Genomic DNA, 26,479 nt, shown 5'->3' with positions numbered 1-26,479 from the left:
AGGCTTGAGCCACCGTGCCCAGCCGGGTATTTCTTTATAGCCGTAAATGAACTAATATAGATGGCCCTTGGATTTCGGTGATGTATTCGTTCTGTGTTCTATCAGTTTTTTCAAAGTAACTTAGTCTGTAGATAGAGAAGAGTAGAACCAAAAGACTGTACATATTCCATGAGTGTCTATTTGCTTATTGTGTAATAAAAATAATCTTTCTCTTGTAGATGTCCCTTTAAGGACCAGCCTGCCACCACCATTCAGAAATTATAAATATGGTAACCATTTTTTTATTCTTTTAAACTATATATTAATACAATTTTGCATTAGTTTGTCACAAACTTACATTTTGTTTTCAAAAATGAATTGACTATCTGTAAATAAAAACCAATTCGGAAGTTTATTTAGAAATATAGGAATGCTAGTATGTTGCTCAAATGAATTGTAATAGTAACGAAGTGACATATTTGCAAAGAATAGCATGTTTGGCAAAACTATGTTTAAAATGAGTTTCTCTGCCAGATTAATTAGAAAAGGAAAATGAAGACTAAGAATTAAAAGAAGGGATTTAACATTTTAAATGCCAATAATTTGAGCATGTTATATAGTAGTTTTATATGTTACAATTGATGATTTAAAAATGGAGTAATAAGGTAAGAAGCTAGATGTCATTCATTATTTGTTATAAACATGGCACAGTTATTAACCTTCAGCAGAGGGACACTCACCAAACTTTGAATCTGAGACTTCATTTGAGAGGTATGATGCACCTAATACATATTTCTGTTAATTGGTGCAGACATTTTAAAGTATAAATTTTTTATTACCTTAGATTATTTTTTTGGCGTGGCTTTTCATTCTGTTCTCATTTGATAGAACAACTTATGACCTAAAATCCTTTGAAATCACAGTCTTCACCGTGTATATGCATTTTAATATCCAGAAACTAATTGTGAGGTTATAAGGGGTAGTGAAGCAGAAGTTGAAGGCACTGAGTGGAAAGTACTTTGATTTATTGGGCTTAAAGAATTTACATACTCAATATTGAATAAGAGAAAGGAATAAAAAGGATGATTAAGGTAAATATGAAACTTCTCAATTGTGGCTTTCAAGGCTTTCAAAATACAATGTCTTGAAATATAGCCTTAAACTTGAATCAACTTACAGATGCCATTTTAAATTAGAATAGTTACATATGGTTTCCTTTTTCATGGTGTGTGTGTGTGTGTCTATATGTCTATGTGCAAAGCTGTGTTCCATGGAAGTTCTTTTGAAAGAAATTTTAGATAATGAAAGCGTTAGAATATCCAAGTTGCTAAGCATTATTGTGGTAGATAATGTACCCTTTAGGCTATTCTATCGTATTAACATCCTTCTGTCCTAGTATTTCTATACTGTTCAGATGAATTGGCAGAAAAAATGAATACATTTATCTGTGAAGAAATTATAGAACCACTCGAGTTTTGATAGACTTCAAGTGGCTTTGTCTGAACTTGGCTCTTTAACAATCTTCTGCTTTCTGTTGAATAAGGAAGGCTGCAGTGTTATTTTCACCTGTCATTGTTATCCAAGATTGCCACCTCACAGTCTGTGGGACAGAGCACTTTGTTGGGTGTTAGGGAGTAGAAAGAGTGTGGAGTCAAATTTCAGTTTTGCCTGTTACTGTCTCCCTGCCCTTTGGCAAAGGGCTGGTTCTCTCTGCCACCAAGAGCCTGAGATTTCTCAGAGCCCTCCTCCCATTTAATTGGCATCCACATCTATTATTGATTTACCACGCATGCTGCTTATCTTAAATCCCTATCGCCTAGACATGACGCATGAGGGCACACGAAAATGTAATTGTTGTACAGTGTGAGCTGCTCATCCCTCTCTGTTTCGTAAAACTGAGTGTGATGCTCCACAAATAAAAGATGATATTTTTATGAGGTTGCTTTCCTCAAGGAATTTGTATTAAGACAACAATGCCCACAGGTGTTGTTTGTGATCATTATGAGGATGATTTGAAAGAAGCAAGAACAAGGGAAGTAACTTATTCAACACAGAAAGGGACAGTAATACATCTCTTTGCTGGTTTGTCATTTCTCCTTTCTTACCCACTCCTCAGGTCACACCCCTTTCTGTTGGAGAGAAAAATCTGGCAAAAACCTCTCTTCAAAACATTTCTTTTTCTGCTAAAATATGTAGCCATTTAGTTGTGTGTTTGCCAAACCTATTAGAGCAGCAGGATTTCTAGTTTAAAGGCTCATTAGCAAAATATATAGAACAGGATTAATATTTAGTAAGGTCAGACTATAGTTTTGCAGGTTGATTGCAACAGACTTTGAGCTCCTGTTATTTAAAAAATTACTGTTGGCTTCTCTCACTTGTCTCAAATAATAAACATATCTACAGTAAGAAAAAGAGCATGATAGGTAATTCAGAATACTAGATAAGCTGAAAGTCAACTTTGTTTATTTTCTTACATACATTTTAAGCTTATTTTTAGCAATTACAGTTTATTTACATCCCTAATATGCACATTTTACTTAGGTTAGATTTATTTTTATTTCTTAGGAATACAGAGTTGTAGTCTGAGGATTATGTTGACTTTGTATAAAAAGTTACAAGGCCGGGTGCAGTGACTCATGCCTGTAATCCCAGCACTTTGGAAGCCGAGGAGGGCAGATCACCTGAGGTCAGGAGTTCGAGACCTGGCCAACATGGTGAAACCCTGTCTTTACTAAAAATACAAAATTAGCTGGGCATGGTGGCGGGCGCCTGTAATCCCAGCTACTCGGGAGGCTGAGGCCGGAGAGTTGCTTGAACTTGGGAGGTGGAGCTTGTAGTGAGCCAAGATAGTGCTGCTGTACTCTAGCCAGGGTGACAGAGCAAGACTCTGTCTCAAAAAAAAAAAAAAAAAAAAAATTGCAATAGATAACTGAAAGTTGACTATTTAAAATAACGGGCAAATTCAGAGTGCTAGTTCTTATCTCGATAGCCACCTTATTCTGTATTATGAGAACATAGTTAAATAAGATCTGTTTTAAAAATAGATCCTTTCATTTTCTGTCACTGTTGGAATTCCTTGTTACAACGTGATTGATAGAAATGAGTTTTAGTGTAAGGTTAGGAGTGTATTCAGTAATACATTGTACTCATAATGCATTCATTAAATGGTTAAATAAAAATGAGTGAAGACTTGGAAACTTTCTGAATTTCAACCTGTTGAATGGCCGTGTAGATTATGTAGTTAAGGGCTGATTGTTGCTGAGTTACAGTTTTACCCAAGTGTGGAGAAGTTATCTACTGGAAATGCACAATGTAGCCTGACTTCAAGATAAATGTAGCCTGACTTCAAGATAAACAAATTAAGGAGTGAAGTTGGGTTTGAATAGAGCAGATTACATGGTGTGATCGTGTGCAGTATTTGCAAACCAAGAGGCAGATATTGATATTCTTGGGGCATTAGCAGCCTTGTTCTGATTACCTGTGGTCCTAGCCACAGTGTTTGAATTCTGAGAGTGGCAACACCCGTATCATCATTTGCTCTCTTGTCATTGTATCTCGTCTGAGTAGATTTTTTTGAACTGCATTTACTAATGTCTATTTTAAGACTTTTTTTTTTTTTACATTATTTGCTAATCCTGGTCTGCAGTGACTCCAAAAAACAAGATACAGTAATGTGATTTGCTTGTCTTCCATTCTAAGAGAAAATGTGCTGAGTTGACATAAAGTTCTGACACACTGCTGTGTGTCTAAAGACCAAGGCTTTAAAAGATAAAGATCTTTTACTTCAGTTTTAGTGATCTACAAAAGTAGTTTTTCTTTTACTATATAGTATATTTCTAAGGGAATCTGGTTATAAAACAAGGACTTACATTTCTCAATTTCATAGCCACCCTCCAATCATTTTAATAATTTGAAAAGAAGTTTAGAATAAACTGTGTAAAAAGATAACTTGCTTTTTTCTTTCAGATACACTAAAGATTATTCATCAAGCACATAAATCTAAGGTATGTTCCACAGGTACAGTATCTGGCACATAGCAAGTAATCAATGTTGGTTAAATTTGTGAATAAGTGAATGAATAGCTGTACATCTAAAATATTTCCCATTATAATAGCGCTTTTTATTTTATAGGTACCCTTTCTACTGCCTTAGCTTTTTCATTGAAGAAAAATAAGCTGTTTCCCTGTTAGTAGTAGGTCCTTTTTAAAAAAGTGTTAATTTAAAAAAAAGTATACCATATTTTGTTTATCAGGCACATATTTAGCATAAAATAAGCGTAAAACTTGGAAAAGTAAATTCAGTTTACAGATAAAAGAAACTGCTTATTATCTGGCAGTCCAGTGTCTTTTATCTTCTTAATTCTGTACCAGAACAAAAGGGCCAGAAGCAGACACAAATAATTCACTTGTTCTGATTTGATTCGTGCTGGGTATAAGAGAAGGCACAGAACTGTGGCTCTGGGAGCACACCTTTTAGCTCCACCAAGGCCATGGCCTGCAATACTGAAGTTGTCTTGCCTTTCCCAAAGAGAGCTGTTTATGTATGGGTTTGTTCTGTGTTTATATTTCTGTTTACTTTCTTGAAGTAACATTTTTATGAAGCCACAATCAAAGATTTATCATACAGACAGAGCAGAGTGATCTTTTTTCCTTTAATCTCGGTGGCCTTCTATAGAGTCCTCTTTAAAGCAGTAATCTTACTGTATTATATAAACTACTCAAGAACTAGATATTATTTGTCACATCCCAATACCTAGCACAATGCCTGGCTCATAGCAGTTCTTCCGTAACAATTTTTGAATGAAGTACTTACGAATTCATTTTATTTCATTGTCTTCTGTTGTCGTAATTGTACTTCATACACTCAATCACCTTTCAGATAAATTGGTATCACAGATCACAAGAAAATGGCATGAGGTAAGTCTGTTGACCGTTGATTAGTAACTGTTTTAAAATTTATTTAAAAAATTTTTTTGTGGCTTAAAACAGCACACATTTATTCTCCTACAATTCTGGAGTCAGAAGTCCAAAATCAGTTTCACTGAGCAAAAGTTAAGGGTTTAGTAGGGTTGGTTCCTTCTAGTAACTTTATTTTTTATACCAAGGATTGTAGATGCCAGTTTGACAATGTCCGTTGTGAAATGCCTCAAAATGTGATGCTCACATGTGTCTGGGGCTGTGGTATGGAATCTGCCCTTTTGATTGGTACTAGAATGTATGGCCACCATATTTGGACTTTATCCAGTTTCTCTCCTTGGGGACAGGAATGTTTTCAACCTCATTCCTAAAATGTAGAGAATAGGAAATGTCCTATTTTATATTTTTATATATTATATACAATATATTTAAAATACAAATATAAATATAAAATAAAGTTAATATGCTCTTTGAAAAGGTTGTAAAGCAAAGTGAGTCCCCATTCTCCATTCATTGCTGCATGTTTTACATCGTTTGGCTTTTCCTATGCTCATGTTTCCAAAAAGGAGTAAGTAGTAAATTATTCCTTTATCTTAGTGAAGACATAGTTCGTCGTGTTCAAATTATCAGTATTATAACGTTTTAGAAATCTGGCAATTACCCTGTCATTGGAAGACAAAACAATCTTAGAATTGTTACTTATATTTAAGACATGTTTCACACTGGCAGGTTCTAGTTGTAAAATTCGGGCTTGTCTTTCCAGTTGAACAGTGTATTTGTGGAAGGGAGGATTTCCAAAACAATTAAGTCACTTAGAGTGCTTCTGGAATCTAGCTTTGTGAGCGTTCCTCCAAATCATAACGATGCTAGTTAAGGTGTCTTTGGGATGGTTATGCAAGCTTCTACTTCAACTTTTCTAAGGGAGGAGTTCAGTATCTTTTCACAGAGACAGTTTTAAAACTTCAAAGACACTTCGTCCACGTGTCCTCATTTGTACCTTATCCAGCTCACAGCCGTTTTTCTCATTTCCAAGTTATTGTTACCCTTTCATTTCTATTCCCCATCTGCGGGCCTGCGGCGCCGCTGGCCTGGCCTGTCAGTGTTCCAACTCAGCTATAATTTTAATTTCCTGCATCAGCCAAAAGAAGAGACTTCTAAATAACTCTGTTGTCTTAATGAACTCATTCATAAAAGGCATTTTTCCCATTTCCCTAGTTTTCTGGACTTAGAGACTTTCCCAGTTGCAGTTACTACATATCCTCAGAAATTTCTTCCCATTCCAACAATAAAAAGACTGACTGGATACCTTCCCACCAGAGCCTCATGTGTGTGTGAGTGTGTGTGTGTGTGTGTGTATGTGTGTATTATGGATGGAATCAGTGGTCTGTTTATAAAGTCAGAATAATTTCTATTAAAGAGATTGCAATAATTTTAATTTCCATTTTATGTGTGGAAGTCATATCCTGGAAAAAACTTTATAAGAAATGTGCAAGGTCTTTAAAAAGAAAACTTAAAATGCTGCTGTCCTTCCTCACCCCTCACCACACACACACTTGAAAATATGAATCTAAGCTCTGGGATTAATTTTTCAGACCCATTAAAGTGAACTCCTCTCAAGATCTGTGCATTTTATTGTGTGAAATTGTACTTCAACTTAACAACAAAACAAAACCTGCTATGAGAGTTCCAAAACAAGACTTAAACAGAAATGCTTAGGATATTTTGGAGAGGAAGATACAACAGCACAAAATCAATTCTCTCTTAATTTACATATTTAATGCTGCCCCAATAAAACACAATACTTGTGTTTATATGTAAACTAAATAAGCTGATTTGAAAATTAGTATGTAAAAAATATGAATAATCAAGATAATTCTGAAAAAGAGAAATGAGAGTAATTAGCTCTAACGTATAAGACATGTTATAAAACTATAGTAATTAGAACAGTATGGCACTATCACAGGAACTGGTAGTTTAAGGGCACAGAATTAAAAGTTCAAAAATAGACCCCAATGTGGAAATTGAATGTATGGTAAATATGGCATTTCAAGTTTGTAAAGAAAAGGTGGCAGATTCAATAAATAGTACTTGAATAACTGCGTAAACATCTAAAAAACAGCTAAGTTGGATCCGTGTATTTTTCTTTATGCCAAAATAAATACCCCTTGGATTAAAAAATTAAACCCATAGGTGGGGATAGAGATAAAACAGATGGAACATGACTTGATAATTTGTTCAAGTTGGGTCCTGGGTACAGGGCAGGGGGTTTATTACACTATTCTGTAACTATTGTATATTTGAAATTCTCCATGATGAAAAATTCAAAAAATGAAATTCATGAAAATATTTGAAGAGAACATGGAATTTTAAAAATCTTGGCGTGAAGAAGGTCTTTCTAAATATGACAGAAAACTGAGAAACAATATGAGACTGATACATTTTACTTCATTCACTAACTTATTTATTCCAAGAAAATTCATTTAACACCTTCTATGTAAAAAAAAAAAAAAAAAAAAACCACTGAGAAAAAGCAAGGAACAAATGAAAAGTGGGGGAAATTTTTCTAACTTACAGAAAAAGCTGAATTTCCTTAGCATATGAAGATACTCTAGACTCTACAACTCTATTGGATAGATTAGCCTACAACTCCATCAAAAAATAGAAAATATTCAGAACTTGAAGCATAATAAAATACAAATTAAGACTGTACTTAATCCACACCTGTCAGATTGACAAGGAAGAGAAGGCTTTGCTAACACGCTGTGTTGGGAGAGTATGGGAAATAGGGCCTCTCAGTGGTCCCAGTCCTCTCTGGAGAACTAGATAGCTGGTGGATGGGGATTGGGAGGAGACTGACTTTTCACTTTCTATTCATATGTGCTTGGAGAACTTTGTATAATGAGTTATTATACAAAGAATAAAAAAAGAATAATTTTTTTTTTTTTTTTTTGAGACAGAGTCTTACTCTGTTGCTCAGGCTGGAGTGTGGTGGCGTGAACACAGCTCACTGCAACCTCTACTTCCCAGGATCAAGATATCTTCCTGCTTCAGCCTCCTGAGTATTCGGGACTAGAGATGTGTGCCACCACACCCAGCTAATTAAATAAAACTTTTTTTTTTTTTGTAGAGATGGGGTCTTGCCATCCTACTCAGGCTGGTCTCAAACTCCTGGGCTCAAACAGTCCTCTTGCCTTGGTCTCCCAAAGTGCTGGGATTACAGACTGTATTACCTATTCTAAAATGATTTTTTGAGTAAAGTATTTTTTCTTTTAATGTGTGTGCTCTGGAGTTTAAGCCCCTGTGCTCTGCAGTGAATGAGGTCCATGAACCCTGCGTGGCTTGGGCTTCGGATTTGGCTGCTGAGAGGCCTTTCTGTTGACTCTCTGTCTCAGCTGTGTTCTAGAAATAGAGTATGTTGCTAAACAGGTGTGTTCTGGCTGACAAGTGGTGCTGTGTGACACTAGTGGTCATCTCTTTGTGCTATTTAGGGGCAGATAGCAACTTTAAAATTTTCACTTGTTTTAATGGAGTCTTGCTGGATTTGTAAATATCACTGGAGAGCACTCTTGTCTACCCCCACCCCAAATCACATAGAGAAATATTCCAATTAATGTGACATGGAACCAAATGTTTTTTAGCTTGGGCAAGGTTTTTAGATATGTGGACTTATGGCCATTTGAAATATACTTGTGGCCAGGTGTGGTGGTGCATGTCTGTAATTCCAGAATTTTGGGAGGCTAAGGTGGGAGGATCACTTGACTTCAGGAGTTCGAGATGAGCCTGGGCAATATAGTGAGACCCCATCTCTACTAAAAATAAAAAAAAAAAAATTAGGCTTGGTGGCACATGTATGCAGTCCCAGCTACTCAGGAGGCTGGAGAAGGGAGGATTGCTTGAGCCTTGGAGACTGAGGCTGTAGTGAGCCATAATCATGCCACTGCATTCCAGCCTAGGTGATAGAGTGAGATCCTGTCTCAAAAAACAAAACAAAAGAAGGAAGTATACTTGCTTCTCTCAGAAGTCAGACTGGCCAGAGCTGGAAGCTCCACTCTGTCGCTGACCAGGTTAGGATGGCAGGAGAAGATGATGATGATGCAGCAACAGAACAGTGACAGCTAAAAGAGAGTGCTCACCCTGTGGCCGGCACTGCTGCGGATTTATATGCTCCATCCAGGTGATGGGGAAGGATCCCTCTCCTCCACTTTTCTACCGATGAGGAAATCGAGTCCTAGAGAGGTTGTGTAGCTTGTTGAGAACACACAGCTGAGTGCTGGTGGAGTCTGGATTTGCATCCTGATCTGACTTCATTGCCATGCCACAGGACTCTCCCCAGTGCTTTACGTGGTGCGTGCGCTTGGCAGGACCTCACTATGCCTCTGTTCACTGCCCTCATTACGGCCAGGGGAATGGAATCTACTTAGATTATTGCTGTGCTCAAAGTTACAACTCTGTGTCTTTGAGAAGTCTCACCAAACACACCCATGTAAGTACTGATAAAATACAGATTTTCTTTTTCTTTTTTTTTTTTTTAGACAAATGAACTTGTGTTGAGTTTGGAAGACGACGACAGACTCCTGCTGAAAGAAGACAGCACTCTGAAAGCAGCTGGAATCGGTGAGGAAGGGGGCCTTGTGTTGCTGGAGGGGAAACCCTCTCCTGGCCTATGCTGAGGCCTGGCTGATGGTATTTGGATAACTCACTGGAAAGTAAATGCTGCCGTTGGCCCCCCTGACACTGCCCGGTAACTGCTGAGAGGAGGAGGATGAGAATGATGTGCATTCCGATCTCTTGACTGAGGGCAGTAGGTGTCTGCTCTCCAAATATGCAGAATGCAAATGGCTCTTTTCAGAAGGTAGGCTCAGAATTCTGAGGGGCCGTTTAAGGGACGAGTTGTTAGTACCATGTCTCCTTACTCTTATCATTGTCACTTGAGCTGATGGTTGGAGAGAAATGGACATAGTAAGAACTAATGAGGAGTAACGCAATGCGTTGTTGTTGGTATCACATGCAGTGTGGTTTCTGATGGTCTTCCGAATCACTCAGGGCCCACTGAAGCATGGAATTTAAAATAGGAGCCTGGTGTGTGCAGCTGAAAAGTACCTGATTGGGCCTTCCAGCCTAGAATATGCATGTGGTTTTATTCTAAATAAATGTTATGTGACATATTTTGTGACCATTAGATGTCACTGTTATTCTACGTATATGTACACCTAAAGCTGATCTGGCAGGAGGGGAAGTGGAGATTGTCAGGGAGGTCTGAGTGGTTAAAGGCAGTGTGCCCTGATACACCTCTGTGGTTGGTAACCGATGCAGTGTCACAAGCCATGCTGCTTCTTAATTATTTATTAATTAATTTATTTTTTGAGACAGAGTCTCACTCTGTCGCCCAGGCTGGAGTGCAGTGGTGCGATCTCGGCTCACTGCAACCTCTATTTCCTGGGTTCAAGCGATTCTCCTGCCTCAGCTTCCTAAGTAGCTGGGAACACAGGTGCGCACCACCACGCTTGGCTAGTTTTTGTGTTTTTTTAGTAGAGACACGGTTTCACTATATTGGTCAGACTGGTCTCGAATTTCTAACCTCAGGCGATCCGCCTGCCTCAGCCTGTTCATAATTATTTATGTGCACTTGTTAAGGAACACGGTTAGTAAGGTGCACATTGGGAGCCTGGATTTTTTTTTTTTTTTTTTTTTTTGATGAGTATTATTTTGAGTTAACTTGAATCACGTGTATTAGGAATTTACTTCTGATTGGTTCATGTGACTAGCATGAATTCCTGACATAGATCTGAGTTCAACAGGATCTTAAATAGCATGTTGTGAAATCTTAGACTTCATTTCTGTGTTGCCATCTATAATATTTGCTAGAATATTCTTGTCTTTCCATGTTATGAATATGTAAGGTTGTTATTTTGAAGAAGGATTTTAAATTTGGCATTTGTTTCTTTAAATGCTATTATATTATTGTAGCAGGTGGCACCTTTGTGATTGGGGCATGTAGCACCTAGAAGGTAGCCCTGTTTGTTGTTAAAGCATGAAGCATAATGAATATTACAGACTGATATTGATGGGGGTATTGACAGACAGCTCCATGGAAAACACTGGAGAATCCAAAAACTAAAAAAAGGTAATATTTCACAGGATGATAAAGTTGACATTTCAAAGAAGTGAGGAAATAATGATGTAGCCAGAAAATTATCCTCAAGCCCATTGCCAAAGCATTCAGGAAAATAAAATTCAAACTCTTATCTCATCTCTGTTTTTATTACAAAATAAATTCTAGATGGGTTAAATATTATAATGTAAAAGAATTTTTAAAAAAGAAAGTGTAGTTCAATAATTTCATAATCTTGGGAAGGAGAAGAGCTTTCCAAGCATGAGCTCAAAGACAGAAGCCATAAAGGGGGATAAGTGATAGATTTGACTACAAAAAAACTAAAAACTGTAAACAAAGTTAAAGGAGAAACTTTGAAACATATTTGCAGCATATACAACAGATAAAAAGGTTATTAGCCTGGGGTCGGGCGTGGTGACTCATGCCTGTAATCCCAGCATTTTGGGAGGCTGATGCGGGAGGATCACTTGAGGTCAGGAATTCGAGACCAGCTTGGCCCACATGGTGAAACCCCATCTTCACTAAAAATACAAAAATTAGTCAGGCATGGTGGCACACGCCTGTAATCACAGCTACCTGGGAGGCTGAGGCGGGAGAATGGCTTGCACCTGGAAGGTAGAGGGTGCAGTGAGCTGAGATTATACCACTGCACTCCAGCACAGCACTCCAGCCTGGGCAACACAGTGAGACTCTGTCTCAAAAAAAAAAAAAAAAAGAAAAAGAAAAAGTGAAAGAAGTTATTAGCCTGACTTTATAAAGAACACTTGTAATTACTGTGAAAAAGAGAAATTCTACTGATAGAAGAAATAACTCACATATAAAAAATAGCTCCTCCTCATTAGGAGAGAATGAGGACTTATTAGAAATGAGTACATAGATACTGCTTTATGTAGTAGAGTCTAGTGTTAAGACTCTAGTCTGGGGCTGGGTGCCATGGCTCATGCCTGTAATCCTAGCAGTTTGGGATGCCAGGCTAGTGGATCGCTTGAGGCCAGGAGCTCTAGATTAGCCTACACAACATAGTGAGACTTCATGTCTATAAAAATAAACATTAGAGTCTAGAGCCAGAGTGCTTGGGTCCAAATCCTGATTCTGTCTTTTACTGTCTAGGTGACCTTGGACAGCAGCAATTGTTGTAAGATTAGCAGACATGACAAAAGTGGCATTGTCCAAGGGAGTTCAAGGTGTAGGAAAATGGATAGTCTTATACCACTGTCAGGAATGAATGTGACCTCGAATTTTCTGTGGGTCAGTTTGACCAATAAGACTTTCCCAAGTTTGAATTTCAGCGATACTTGTTTCTAGGCCAACAGGGACAAGCCGTGACATTGTGATAGGTCTTCAAGGGGGTGGTGGGGTTAGCCCTGACCTTCCCTTGTATGTGAAGCACTGATGTAGAGCTTGATTTATTGAATAGAAATAGAACATGCTGTGTGATACCATTATGGTTGGGTTTTTGTTTTTGTTTTTGTTTTGAGATCAGGCTGGAGTGCAGTGGCACAATCTTGACTCACTGCAGCCTCCACCTCCTGGGTTCAAGCAATTCAAGCAATTCGCCTGCCTCAGCCTCCTGAGTAGCTGGGATTACAGGTGTGTACCACCACGCCCAGCTAATTTTTGTATTTTTTAGTAGAGACGGGGTTTCGCCATATTGGCCAGGCTGGTCTCGAACTCCTGACCTCAGGTGATCCACTTGCCTCGGCCTCCCAAAGTGCTGGGATTACAGGTGTGAGCCACTGTGCCCGACCCCATTATTGTTTTAAAGTGTTTAAAATATACATGTAAGATTATTGTTTATGTGTATACGGAGAAAAGATCATATGCCAAAATTATAGAAATGGTTTCTTGAGGTGGTGGCATTGCCGGTAATTGATATTCTCCTTTCTTTTCTGTATTATCTAATTGTTTTTATGGTGATTTAAAAAATTTTCTACAGTTTACATGTATTCCTTGTAATTAAAGGACCATTTTTTTTTTTTAAGTGTAAACCCATGAAGTTGGGGAAGGTCAGTTAGAATGAAGGCTGTGCGTTTTGCTTGCTTTCTGGCCCTCTGTAAGCCACTTATCCTCTCTGAAACTCTTATTTTGTTTTCTGTAAAAATAGGAAGAATGAACCCTATTCTAGAAGGTTGTCATAAGGGTTGTGTAAAACACTGAAGGCATTGGGAGTGATGTGTGTAAAAGGCCCTCAAGAACAACTGCTTTGTCTGGAAACTCTCCTGGAGAAGGCAGTTGGCAAATGTTTTGACTTTACTAAAATACTGAGTTGTTGGTCTTGTTGTGACTAATTTCAAACTGACTTATGTAATGAACCATCTGTAAAGGTGAGAAGCAAATCCCTCTTTTTGTCCTCTTACTTTAAGGCTATTGGTCCTGGATCAGAGTCAGATTCTTTTCCCAGATTCTCCACTCATTTCAGGGTGGTATGAGGACTCCAAACGGCCCTCCTAACTCCAGCAAGCCAGCAACCCTGGGCTCAGGGTGATTTGGGTCCCTGCAGGGAGCGATTTTCTCTTTGTTATCTAGAGTGGTGTTGCTGTGCTCTTGGGGACAAGCTGAGGTTATACCTGGGAACGGAGATGAGGGTACCTGGAAAGCAACAAAAAATTCTAAGTGAGAACTGAGTTGTGAAAATGATACTTGAAACGTGTGATTTTTTTTTTTTTTTTTTTTTTTTTTTGTGTAAGACAGACCTCACTCTGTCGCCCGGTGCAATCTCGGCTCACTGCAACCTCCGCCTCCCAGGTTCAAGTGATTCTCCTGCCTCAGCTTCTTGAGTAGCTGGGATTATGGGCATGCACCACCACGCCCGTCTAATTTTTGCGTTTTTAGTGGAGACGGGATTTTGCCATGTTGGCCAGGCTGGTCTTGAACTCCTGACCTCAAGTGATCTGCCTGCCTCGGCCTCCCAAAGTGCTGGGATTACAGGCGTGAGTCACTGCGCCTGGCCTGAAATATGTGATTTTTCTAGGGAATTTTCCCTCTCTCAGTGCCATGTTTGATTAGATTTTTAATAGGTTTAAGAGAAAAATTCGAAGTCATCTCTGCCTCCCTTTTTACCACCTGATCTTGCTGTAGAGCTGTCACTCTGCTACCACAGCCCGTTGCCATGGAATAATGCCAGGGTAACAAATTTATCATTAGGACTTTTCTGCAGTAGTCATGAAAAGAAAAGAAAGGCTGCAGGTGGGGAAATTAGGGGAAAAAAAAAATGTTTGAAGATTTCTTTTCTCACGGAGAAATTCTCTAGTTCATCCTTTGGCTTTTTCTCTGCACTGTAGATCCCGATGGAACATTCTACACCTGACGTCAGTGGAAGTTTTTGCTTGTGGACTCAGTACGGAAAATACATACTTAAAAAAGATTTTGCTCAGTAGAAACAAGAAGAGACTTTTACCTAGAAATGTTACTTATAATTTAAAGATTGTTTTTACCTTGTTGTCAGCAGTTGTAGTTTTATGGACTAATTCCCCTAAGTAATAAATTTACATGTAAGCTTTTTTTTTTTTTTTTTGGAAATGTTATTTTCTCTCTTTCATTTTGCTACATTCTACTCCTGTTGTCTTTGGAATCTGGTCTGGTTTAAGAGAGAAATTGTGACTGGGTAACTCTTCCAAAGCCAGTTGTGTTTCATTGGAAACATTTTAAAACAAGATACAGTGGCCAAACTGTAAGTGTTTATCTGAGGGAAGCATTCTCGGCAAGCCGGGTCCTATAATAATTCCAAAACTCCCTCGTGGTTTGTTTTCATTTTGCATGTCACTTCTGTCATCTGCCCCCAACCAGATCCCTGTCGTTCACGCCTCGCCCCTTTGGGTGATCTTGTCTGTACAGCTAATATTGTGGGATTCTGTGGCTCCCCCTGTTCTTTCAGGATCATGTTTGTGTATCCTTAAGGTGTGGGTCCCCTTCCCTTTCTTTTTCTGGGTAGTAATATTTTAGGTCATGCGTGTTTTCTTTCTTCGACAGTATGTTATGGCGGCCATTTTTCACTCTTACATAGAAACAGTGATAGTCTGGTTACTCGGTAATGTGGGTGTTGGACTCAGGAAACTGGGGGATTCCAGAAGCAAGACTTAGAGTGAACCTCTGTGGAGTGCTTTCCTTTTTACCTCCCCATACCATGGTGGAAATTACAGGCATGTACCCAGTCTAGCAAAGACTGAGGTTTTTTTTTTTTGGCTAGTTGTTTTCTTCAAACTGTAGTTGAAATCTTCTCTGCCAGCAGATCCAAAACAATATTTGAAGCAAGCCACGAAATAAAAGGCAGAGCACTTGGGACCTCTGTTGGTGGTGAAAACTTAGAAATATAACTCAGTTGTGAGCACAGCTTTGAATGATTTGTAGATTAGGATTTTGTGACATTTGGGAGGATAGGCTATACTCCTAAAGTGGGGGAGAGGGTGAGACTTCGTCCTTTGGGTCTCAGATTGCCACAGAAGCCACGCCTCACCCCTCATGTATTTTTTTTGTCAACAGTCTGTGGTTATTGTCACAAGGCAGCCTCCCTGATCGTGGATTTTCTGTACCACAAGGTCAGTGTGCGTGTCTCAGGCTCCTTTTTCCAGACAACGGGGGCTGCGCCTCATATTACGTTAGTGCTGACTAGCACAAGGCTAGGGACTCAGAACATATGGATAAATCCTTGTTGATGATAAGTTTATTGAGATAAATTAGTTGAAGAGTTTAAATACATTGCAGTTAATTTTTCTTGGGATTTTACACTTAAAATTGATCTTATATTCTTTCATTTAAAGTCATTATCATTATGTTCCTTTTAAAGTTGTGTGTGTCTGTCTGGAAGCATTATAAAATTATTAATTTTATATCCAAAGTTTGAAAGCCCTGGCTTGTGTTTGTTTCATTAAACTTGAACATCAGTATTAAAATGATCCTACAAATGTATTTGGAGGGTTCTCTGTTTCATTTGATAGTAAGACGAAGGGATGAAGTGGCAGTGTATTTATTGGATTTTAGATTGCACATTCATTTCAGATTCCCATGCCAAGGCACTCTGCACCTGACTGCACTGCCGCCTGCAGCACATTTAATTTAAAATCAGGTGCCCTGGGGGACCAGCACTAGGTAGACTTTCGGAGGGTTCATCCCCAGCCAGTTTTAAAGGAGCCATTTTAAATAGTATTTGGGAAGCAGGAATTTAAGGGATAATGGTGGAAAGAGTAATTATGTAGAGGTCTTAAAAATTATTTATAATTGGTTTTCAGGTAAATTGGCAAATGAATTTGCAGTATAAGTCCCTGAAATCATTCTCTCAAACATTTTCCACAGAGTTTTACAGATGTAAGAAAACATTATATTCTACTTCTGCTTAAGGACCACATTACTAAAATTTAAAACCCATTTAATGTTTTACTTTTGAATATTCAGAGTAAATTTTAATTTGTGTGTTTTCCAATTTGTTAAGGGTGAAAAAATTTTTATATCAACCTGAAGTATTATAGTTTAACCCATTTGTTTACCTAGATTTCCTGAAAAAAAAAAAGTACAGTCATCTGAAAATAAAATCTTTACACTGCAGATTCTCATTCGGAGTCTACATTGTGAGAGCTAGCATAAATGCCCTATGTAAATAATGCATTGATGTTTAAGTTAACTGGACCCAGGAGAACCGATGTGTCAAAACAGAACTGCTTAGTCCTTGCTTTCCATCAGCTTCTCTGAACCTGCTATTGCTGAAGAGCCACACAACATATTAGTTTCTCAGAAGGGGTTCAGATAAATGTCAACTGCAGTAAGTGAAAATTGTAATTACAGTTAGTGTGGATTGAGCAAAGTGCTGTGTGGGCAAAGCACTGTGTAAAGTTCTGTATGTAAATAGCACATCACAGATAAAACCTTGCTCTGTGATTATTAAGAACAGGGTGTCTTTTGCTCATTTTCCATTAGAAGGTTGATTAGAATCACTTGCAAATTATATAAGTCTACCTCTGGGCATGCTTCCCTTCAAAAAAGGAAACCCCAGGAGCTTTTTGTATAAAGGATAGATTTCCAAATATCTTTGAATATTGAAGTTTTTGAAGCTCCCTTTCTTGATTTTCTTTTTCCCACTGATTCCAAGTGTGGAGTCTTTTTACCTATTCTTTTAGATGCCACTTTCTTGTAAAATTTAACTGTACCTTAACTTACTGTTTGCACAGGGTGCATCTTTTTACAGCCCCTCCTTATTGATCTCCAGTTTCTCTCTGCTGTATCCCCCACAGGCTGCTTGTCATGCGAGGCTGCAATCTGATTTTCATCTCCTCAGATTAAATTTAATCTTGAAGATATAGTAAGGACTGGAATGAGGATCTGTGACTATGGCTGGCTTTATTTTCTTCTTTTGACACTTGTTTATTTTCTGTAATGAGCATGGGTAGCTTATGATTAACAAACGTTAAATCTGATATTCTTGAAAACAGCAAAAACATTTTTAATGAAATGGCATGCTAATCTCATTAATTTCATTTTTTTTTGACAAAGTCTAATGATGAGATGAGAGCTGTAAACTAAGAGACCAGTGGTAATCCTTGGCACCCTTTTTTATTATCCTATTTATTTGACTTGGAGAGTTTTACTTGTCTGTTTTTAGAGAGTATGTTAATTGAGTACTCAGTATTCATTACGAATAATCTTGACTGTTTTCTTGTGGAGATTTCTGAAGGCCCGTTTGCTCTTTCTGTAAAAGCCAAGCAGACTGTATTAATTTCTGGTTTAATTTAAAAAACGAATGTGGAACTTGTTGGCACAACACCTTAAAGAATTGCATGTTTAATAATTGGAAGGCTTTCCATCAGATTTGTCTCTAGCCTGAATTAATAATGTTGCTGACTTACTGTTTTAGAAGACGCAGTCCTTGACCTGCTAGGTTGAAAGAATTGTGACTGCTCTGAACCTTCATGGGTCCTTTAGCGGTGCCATTTCCCCTGTGAATAATTAGAGGTATTTGAAGGTATTGAGGTAGCAGCCAATTTGTGTCTTTCACTTTGCATATTGTTGAAGCCGCATGAATTAATCATAAGCAGGGCAAAAAATTAACTTCTTCAGACACATATTTTGATGGGTCATGAGGGAGAATGTAAAGTGATCTGTAAAATATTCTACTGATCCTCTAAGTATTAAATTATTATACCTACAGGCTAATTTCAGGGGGGAAAAAGAGTTTTCCCTCCCCTTCCTTCAGTACCTGAGTAGCATATTTGAGAAAAAAAATCAAGGTTTTTTATTTCCTAGCACTGTAAAGAGTACTACAAATGAGCAATTTTATGATTTCCTGAAAACCAGATTCTTGCATTAACTCTTGATTTCAATTTTTGGGTTTTTTTTTTTTTTTTTTTTACTTTTAAATCATTTGAGTTTTCAATTCTTAAAACTTCACCTGAAACTTCCTGTTGATTTGGTAAAATTCATTGTGCAACCCAACAAATAACTCATCTTTTTCACTTTAGGCATCTGAAGCTATTCTAAAATACCGAATCAAAGTCATATGGATTTCCATACTTGTTTAAAATTTAGATTTACATTGAAATCTTGTTTTCTATTTTCTGTTTTTTTTCAGCCAGTGAAACTGAAATTGCATTCTTCTGTGAAGAAGATTATAAGAACTACAAAGCTAATCCCATTTCATCCTGGTGAAAACATCTTGAGGGCTTCCTTTTTGCATACCTGTATTAAGCTTTTTATTCCACTGCTGAGTTTTTGAAACTGACAAACAAATCTTAAAAAATTAATCCCAGGCTCTACTCCTTGAGCTAAAATCTGGTGATTTCTTTCTCTTCAGGTCTTTCTTTCCTTCCCTCTTTTTCTTTGTTGTTGTAAAATAATATATTATGAGAAAAACATTTGATTTTTTTAAAGGGAAATAAATTGTTATTAAAAATTATCGTGGAATATTGATTCTTAAATTATAATTTATTTTCTGAAATTAGGAATTATTTGGGTGACTTGCATGTTGAGTTCCTTAAAAAGATTGTAAGACTAAGATCATACTGTTTATTTTATATTTTTTCTGTAGTTTCTAATTAGAGCAACTGTTACTGTCTGTGGCTACCAGAAATTCTGAATTTCTTGACCCTCATGGCTACCTTTTAGCTCAGGGTGTGTGATACATACCACCATATGTGCAACTGAATTGTGTATATTTTAGGGAGGTTTTATGATGCAGGAAGGTTACTTTTTTTTTTTAAAGTATCGCAGCTATACAAGTAATGTTGCTGATTTTTTTTTTTCTTTTCTTTCTTGAGCTGTATTTTCCATCTTCAGGAGCAAACTGTCATAGAACCAAACTCATTTATTTAGAGAGAGGAAGTAGCAGGATGCTTGCACTTCTGGAAGAAAATTGTTCATTGAGAACAAGTCTATGTCCTGGAAGATACATTCCTTCTAAATAATATAATACTTGTGGTTCCTGATCATGGCTGACCACCAGCACGTGAGGAGTTATTATTTCAGAGACCTTTCAGTCAGCCTGCATTTAATCAGAACTCCTGGAGAGCTTAGCTAGCTCTGCCATTGCTCCCTGAGTCCTGGAGGGCTTAGACAGCCTTGCCATTGCTCCCTGAGTGCTGGAGGGCTTAGCTAGCTCTGCCATTGCTCCCTGAGTGCTGGAGGGCTTAGCTGGCTCTGCCATTGCTCCTTGAGTCCTAGAGAACTTAGCCAGCTCTACCATTGCTCCCTGAGTCCTCAGAGTTGCCAGGAGGGCAAATTGGTTTCATTATGGCCACGTCTAACTTAAGAAAACCTATTATTTTTTAAAAATAAACTTTGAAAGTCTGATTAACATGATTAGAAGATGCTTTGCTTTGTTGAAAAAGTTAATAGGGTCTTCTTTAAAACAGAAATTCTATTTATTTTATTCATTATTTCATTCGGGAGCAAAGTGTTGAATACACAGATGACATAGCTTTTGGGGGAGTTAATAAAGAAGAAAATAAGACCCAGTTTTTGCCTCAGTAAATGGAGAAAGACATAGTACAATCAAACGATTTTAAGAATATCAGAAAAAGCTGCCATCAGAGCCTTGTTGACAGAAATTAGTTCTGTGGTTTTTGTTGTTTTTTGTTTGTTTGTTTGTTTCTTTGTTTTTAGAAGTACCAGTTGAGCTGTGTCTTAGAAGATTGAATAGGAATTTTTGCTTAGAAGAAAAGAAGGGAAGGGCTTACTGGAAGAGGGAGTAGCATACACAAAGGCAAAGCACTGTGAAAGAGCTTGAGGTTTCAGGAGAAAGCACAAATTGTAGTGTCCCTGACTTTTATAGGTGGTGCAACTTAATAATGTTTAGACCTACCAGTGGTACAAAAGCAATAGGCATTCAGTAGAAACTGCACACTGAGTACCCATACAGCCATTATGTTTTCCACTTTCAGTGCAGTATTCAATAAATTACATGAAATATTTAATACTTTACAATAAAATAGGCTTTGTGATAGATGATTTTGCCCAACTGTAGTCTAATGTAAATGTTCTGAGCATATGTAAGGTAGATTAAACTAAGCTGCCGTGTTTGGTAGGTTAGGTGTATTAAATACATTTTTCACTTATATTTTCAACCAACGATGAGTTTATTGGGACTAACCCCATTGTAAGTTGAGGAGCATCTGTACAGGAGGGCAAAGTACATGGAACAGAGTAGAGGAAGATAAAGCCAGAAAGGTAGGTTGAGGTAGGCCTTACAAGTCATGCTAAGGAGTTGGAACTGTGTCTAGTAGGTAGATGGGAGCCAGTAGCATGATTTAAACAGGTATTTGATTCCATTTGTATTTTAGCAAGTGAGCTTTGTCAGCAATGTCCAGATGGCGGAAAGACTCGAAGACATCATTGAGCAGGTGACGTTTGGAAGGCCTGGCTCAGGGCAGGGACAGAGGGGAAGAGGAGGAGTGGGGAGGTTCTTGGTGTTACCATTTGATCATGCATTCTGTGGCAAATATGATGTATCATGCATTCCGTGGCAAATAGGACGTGGTAGTTAATTTACATATGTTATCTCGTTTGACATTTACCACAATTCTTCAATGGTAGCATGTATATTTATAGATGAAGACACTGGGGCCCAGAGAGGTGAAGTTATTTGCTCAAGAGAATGCAGTAATGTGCAATGGAATTGGAACCAAGTCTGTCTTAAAATTCTGACTTCCGCCATTCCATACTGCAGCCTCCCAGTGGAGACCTGAGGTAGAATGACCTTAGAATGTTTGGGACCTGGTGAATGCCTGGACGGGGATAGTGTGGGGAAGGAGGAATGGAGGCTTCAGTGATTCTTGGCTGGAGTTGAGTGGCTGGATTAATGATGGTAGCAGTAACCCAAATAGGGATTTCAATAAGTAGAGGCTAAAACATATTCCATTTGTTTGCTTTGCACACATTCAATTTGCATACCAGGCTTTTTTAAAATATAAAATTAAGCATATCTTTACCTGTGCATTTTTAAGTAGATAATGTAAAAATATGTATATATAGTACCTTTTTTGATGTGTGTTTTTCTTATAAAAGGTACATATAGGCTATTTTCACTTATAAACAAGGAATAAAAATCAGAAATAAACCTATAGACAGCAACCACCAGAAAGAGGCAAAGAAGGATTGTTTCCTAAAGCCTGCAGAGCGAGCAGGGCCCTGCTGACATCTGGATTTCAGACTTGTAGCCTCCAGAACTATGTGAGAAAAGACATTTCTGTTGTATTTACGATAACTACAAATATATTGTGACTAAAATATTTGTGACTAAAATTTTACCAGGAATGGAAGATTGATTCATTATATAATTTTCAAAATCTATAAAGGAGAAAAAAATTATGTTTATCTCAATAGGTGCCAAAAGGCATTTGATGATATTCTTGCTCATGCATATATAAAAGTTAGCAAGGGAAAGAAATACCCTTAACTTGATGAAGGGTGCTCATAGGAAACCTACTTAATGGAGAAGTGTTTCAGCAAATCTGTTAGATATGAATAAGAGGCTGCGGCTGGGTGCAGTGGCTCAGGCCTGTAATCTCAGCACTTTGGGAGGCTGAAGCGGGCAGATTGCTTGAGCTCAGAGGTTCGAGACCAGCCTGGGCAAAAGGATGAAACCCCATCTCTACAAAAAAACAAAAACGAAAAATTAGCCGGTGTGGTAACTTGCGCCTGTAGTTCCAGTTACTTGGGAGGTGGAGGTGGGAGGATCCCTTGGGTCAGGAGGTCAAGGCTACAGTGAGCTGTGATTGCACCACTGCACTCCAGCACAAAAAATATGAATTAGACAAGAATGAACACTGTTGCCAGTACTATTCAGTATATTTCTGCAAGTCTTACTGTAGCCAGTACTGTAGGAAAAGTAATGATTCTCAGATATTGGAAAGTAGTAGGCAAAACATTCATTTGTAGACAATATGATTGCAAGAGAATTAAGTTTTTTTTTTTTTTTTTTTTTTTTTTTTTTTTTTTTTTTTTTTTTGAGACGGAGTCTCGCTTTGTCGCCCAGGCTGGAGTGCAGTGGCCGGATCTCAGCTCACTGCAAGCTCCGCCTCCCGGGTTCACGCCATTCTCCTGCCTCAGCCTCCCGAGTAGCTGGGACTACAGGCGCCCACCAGGTCGCCCGGCTAGTTTTTTGTATTTTTAGTAGAGACGGGGTTTCACCGTGTTAGCCAGGATGGTCTCGATCTCCTGACCTCGTGATCCGCCCATCTCGGCCTCCCAAAGTGCTGGGATTACAGGCTTGAGCCACCGCGCCCGGCCGAGAATTAAGTTTTTTGAACTAAGACTTCAGTGCTGAACCTAAAATGTATTGTTCATAAAAGCTATAAAATAGTGTTATTAGATGAGTATAAAAGACCTAAATAGAGAGAGATTACATGTTTATAGATGGAAGATACCTACCTATTCCATAAGTAAATGCAATCTCAATCAAAATCCCAAAGGATTTATCATGGAACTTGACAAATTGGTTTTAAATTCATTTGGAAGAAAAATATGCAAGAATAGCCAAGATCAACTTGGAAAAACAAAAGGTAGGCTAGAAGAATGGGTGGTTACCTACCAAATGTCAAAATATATTCAGTGATCAAAACAGGTTGGTAATGATACAGAACTAGATAAAATGATGAATGCAATAGAATATAGAAACATAAAATTTACATGGAAACAATAGCTAATAAAGGTAGTATTTGTAATTATGAGGAAAAGAAAGATTATTTAGTACATGGTCAGGTATTTAAAAAAGCAGTTAAGGGCCCTACTTCATACCATTCACAAAAATTTCAGATGGATTAAATAACAAACACGAAAAACAAGATGATGAGTTTATTAGAAGGAAAAATGGATTATATTTGTGACCTTGGGGTAGAGAAGGCCTTCTTAAAACACAAAAGGCGTATGCCACAATTTCATAAGGAGAGTGTGTTTGTGTTAAGAATGACTAAAAGCAAGCCAGGTGTGGTGATGTCCGCCTATAGTCTCAGCTACTCAGGAGGCTGAGGTGGGGGGATTGCTTGAGCCTAGGAGTTTGACACCAGCCTGGGCAACATAGTGAGACCCTGTCTCATAAAAAAAGAATTAGTAAAAACAAAACCAAAATCTGTATAGAAATCAAAAGAAGCCGAAAATATTCATCAGGCAATTGCCATGAACATTTTGACATATTTCCATCTAGGTTATTTTTCCTGTGTATTTTTTTTTTAGTGTTTCTGATACTTTTCATGTGTTTTAAGTCACATTTGCTTGTTAAAACAACCAATTCTGGTCTGGGCATGGTGGCTTACACCTGTAATCCCAGCACTTTGGGAGGCTGAGGTCAGTGATCACTTGAGCTCATGAGTTGGAGTCCAGCCTGGGCAACATGGTGAAACCCCATCTCTACAAAAATTAGCTGGGCATGGTAGTGCATGCCTGTAGCCCTAGCTACCTAGGAGGCTGAGGAGGGAGGGTGACTTTAACCCAGGAGGCAGTGAGCTGAGATCACACCACTGCACTCCAGCCTGGGCTATAGAGCCAGACCTTGTCTCAAAACAAACAACAACAAAATTTTGAAGGTTAAAGTAAAAATCCTGTTCTTGCAAAGTCACTCCTTTGCGTAGCTTGGTGAGCATACCTTCAGACCTTTATTTTTTTCTTTTTGCACATATGTTATTTAAACATACAGGTATGCATTTTAAAGCTTTGTCATTTTGTGCATTTCAGAGCGTGATCACTCTCTTAAATATGGTTGAGAAGTCTTTTTTTTTTTATCACCGCTATGTGCCAGACACTGTATGTATTTTATATTATCTCATTTAATCCACACAGTAGACTGTGATAGAGCTCCGAGGAGTCCTGGTTTCCCCATCTGTGAGATGGAGGAGATAATAAGGGCCACTTCGTAGAGTTTTGTGATCAAGTGGGACATTGCCTACAAGGCACTTATGGACAGAGCCTAGCAGGAAGTGAGTGCTCATTACGTGTCTTTGGGTGCTTATTGTGAGAGTGAGTGCAGCAGCAACAACTTTATTTTAGAGCAAGGAACCCTCACCCTCAGAGATTAAGCCACTTGCCCAAGGCCTACAATCTGATAAGTCAAAGAGCAGAGGGCTGAGTTGGGGCTGTGAGTAGGGCCTGAGACAAGGTCTGAAGTGTCCAAGGCCTGAATGTCCAAGGTTCTGTACTTGGACCCCTCTGCCCACTACAGAAGTTGTCCAGCAATCTTGTCATCTTTTTCTCACTGTGCATGTACACATGCATGTGTGTTGGGAGAAGGGCTCTGATTATTGGTTTTGGGCAGTTTCACCGTATTTTACTTTCAGAATCTCTCATCATTGCTCAGAGTAGCAAAAGTAATTGAAGTGGAAAATTGACTTAATTGGTCCGAGGTTAATATTTTGAACTGCACCATCAAGACAGTGGGCCTTGCTGTCTGCAGGCCTGGAAAGAACCCATCTCTCACGTGGAGCCACAGCGCACATCTCATGGCCACTCTGTAGCTTTCACTCTGCACTTCTAGCATTTATAGGAGTGGAAGAGGAAGGCACGGTAATCGTCATTTCTTTCCATCAAAGGAGACATATTTATTCAAAGAATCAGACCTGAGACCACTTTCCCCGTCCCCAAGTGTGCATTTTGGGCTAGAATATGAGCCTAAGAGTGTTGATAATGGCCTTTGGAGGCTCGTTTTTTGATCATTAGTCAGCGAGAGGGTCATATAGTTGTCATGACTTAAACATGCAGGATGTGTGTTGTTCTGCTCGACCATGTGCTTTGTTAGGGAGCAGTGACCCTCCTCCATTCCGTGCTGCTGCCACTTCGGCTTAGTGTTCAGTAAATAATGTCATTCGCAGGCCGCAAGATTTTAAGATGGAGAAAATCCATTTCAGGTCCCAGATGAAGTCATGTGATTCTTTCGAACTAAGTAAGGGCAGACTGTTTTGGGGATGCTGCCTGAGAGACTCAAGCTTTTGGTTTTAACTTCATTTCTATTACATCCAATACATAGGGAAAAAACTGTCGTCCATAATGGTATTCTTGTGATCTATCAAATCTGGTCAATCAAAGCAGCCACCAGAGCACTCTTAAGGCTGTGACTCTTTCACAGGACTAAGGCAAGTCCCCAGGATGGAAGGTGGCGAGGGCTTCTTCCCCTCCATCTCTGACTTGGTGGGGAATGAGAGCGGTAAGATCGGGAGCTGTCATCTTCAATCCTCTCAGTGTTAATTCTGTTTAGCAAAGCACAACAACCTCATTTAATTTCCTGATCAGTGCCCCTTCCCCCTCCCTCTGTCCTGTGACCTTGAGCCTTATGCCATCGTACTACACATTATCGCCATACCCCAACCTTGTTGCAGACACCTGCAGGCCCTGTGCCACTCTCCCTTATTACCTGATGATTATAGCTCCTGGCTCACCGCTGCTGTCTCTCGTAGTTCAGGATAGACGTAGATTAGCCTTCCTGTACCCTAGGGCCTCTTAGGTCGTTGAAGAACTCACTGCAACCTTCTTGTCATCTCTCTCTCAGCCACCTACTCCTAGAGGCACACCTTTGCCGTAGTCATTAATAACTGCACCCTAGTCCACAACGCCATCTCAATATCCACCTCCCGTTCTCTGACCATTCTCTCCTGTCTTTCCATTTCTTTGCATCTGGTGCCCCCTCCAAGGCTCTTCAACCCCCACCTGAAGTACACTTCATTGACCCTGCTGTCTTCTCACTGTCCCACCCCCGACTTGAGATCCTCTGCACCTTCTCATCAATCTCTGCCTAGACCCTTGCTGCCCTGACCCCTCTGGCCCCAGGCCTAACCCTGCCATGCTCCACCTTCTCCAGCCGCACCCGAACCGCTGCACTGCATGTGGTGGGGTAGAGGGCAAGTGCTGTGGCCACACTCTCGGTCATGGCCACACTCTCGGTCATGGCTGCTAAGCCACAGTCAGGTCCTCACGCTGCCCTGCAGTTCCCCTTGCTCTCCAGGTTCCTTTAGGCCCTCAACCCTGAGACCCCTCCTCTCACTCCCAGCTGCTGTCCTCACTTCTGGCT

At 39.0% G+C, this 26,479-nt stretch overlaps 1 protein-coding gene across 14 annotated transcripts in view; it reads left to right on the top strand.

Annotated features, from left to right (window-relative positions):
* Positions 1-26,479, top strand: part of C14H2orf76 (chromosome 14 C2orf76 homolog) — a 96,070-nt gene that overhangs the window by 38,114 nt on the left and 31,477 nt on the right. For 12 of the 14 annotated variants that reach the window (XR_004053138.1, XR_004053139.1, XM_030916240.1 and 9 more), the window contains 3 exons: positions 219-269; positions 3,946-3,983; positions 9,428-9,509. Coding sequence is in view for 12 of the 14 variants with exons in the window: in XM_030916240.1 (XP_030772100.1) it covers positions 219-269; positions 3,946-3,983; positions 9,428-9,509 (171 nt within the window). In the remaining 2 variants the exon portion in view is untranslated. Of the gene's footprint in view, positions 1-218; positions 270-3,945; positions 3,984-9,427; positions 9,510-18,562; positions 18,895-26,479 lie in introns of those variants that run through there. The other 2 variants (XM_030916246.1, XM_030916245.1) reach the window with 1 other exon arrangement.

Source organism: Rhinopithecus roxellana, chromosome 14 (assembly GCF_007565055.1).
Source record: "Rhinopithecus roxellana isolate Shanxi Qingling chromosome 14, ASM756505v1, whole genome shotgun sequence".
NCBI classification, from domain to species: domain Eukaryota; kingdom Metazoa; phylum Chordata; class Mammalia; order Primates; family Cercopithecidae; genus Rhinopithecus; species Rhinopithecus roxellana.
Note: the sequence above shows the minus strand (reverse complement) of the source record. Positions and strands in the feature narration are given on the sequence as shown.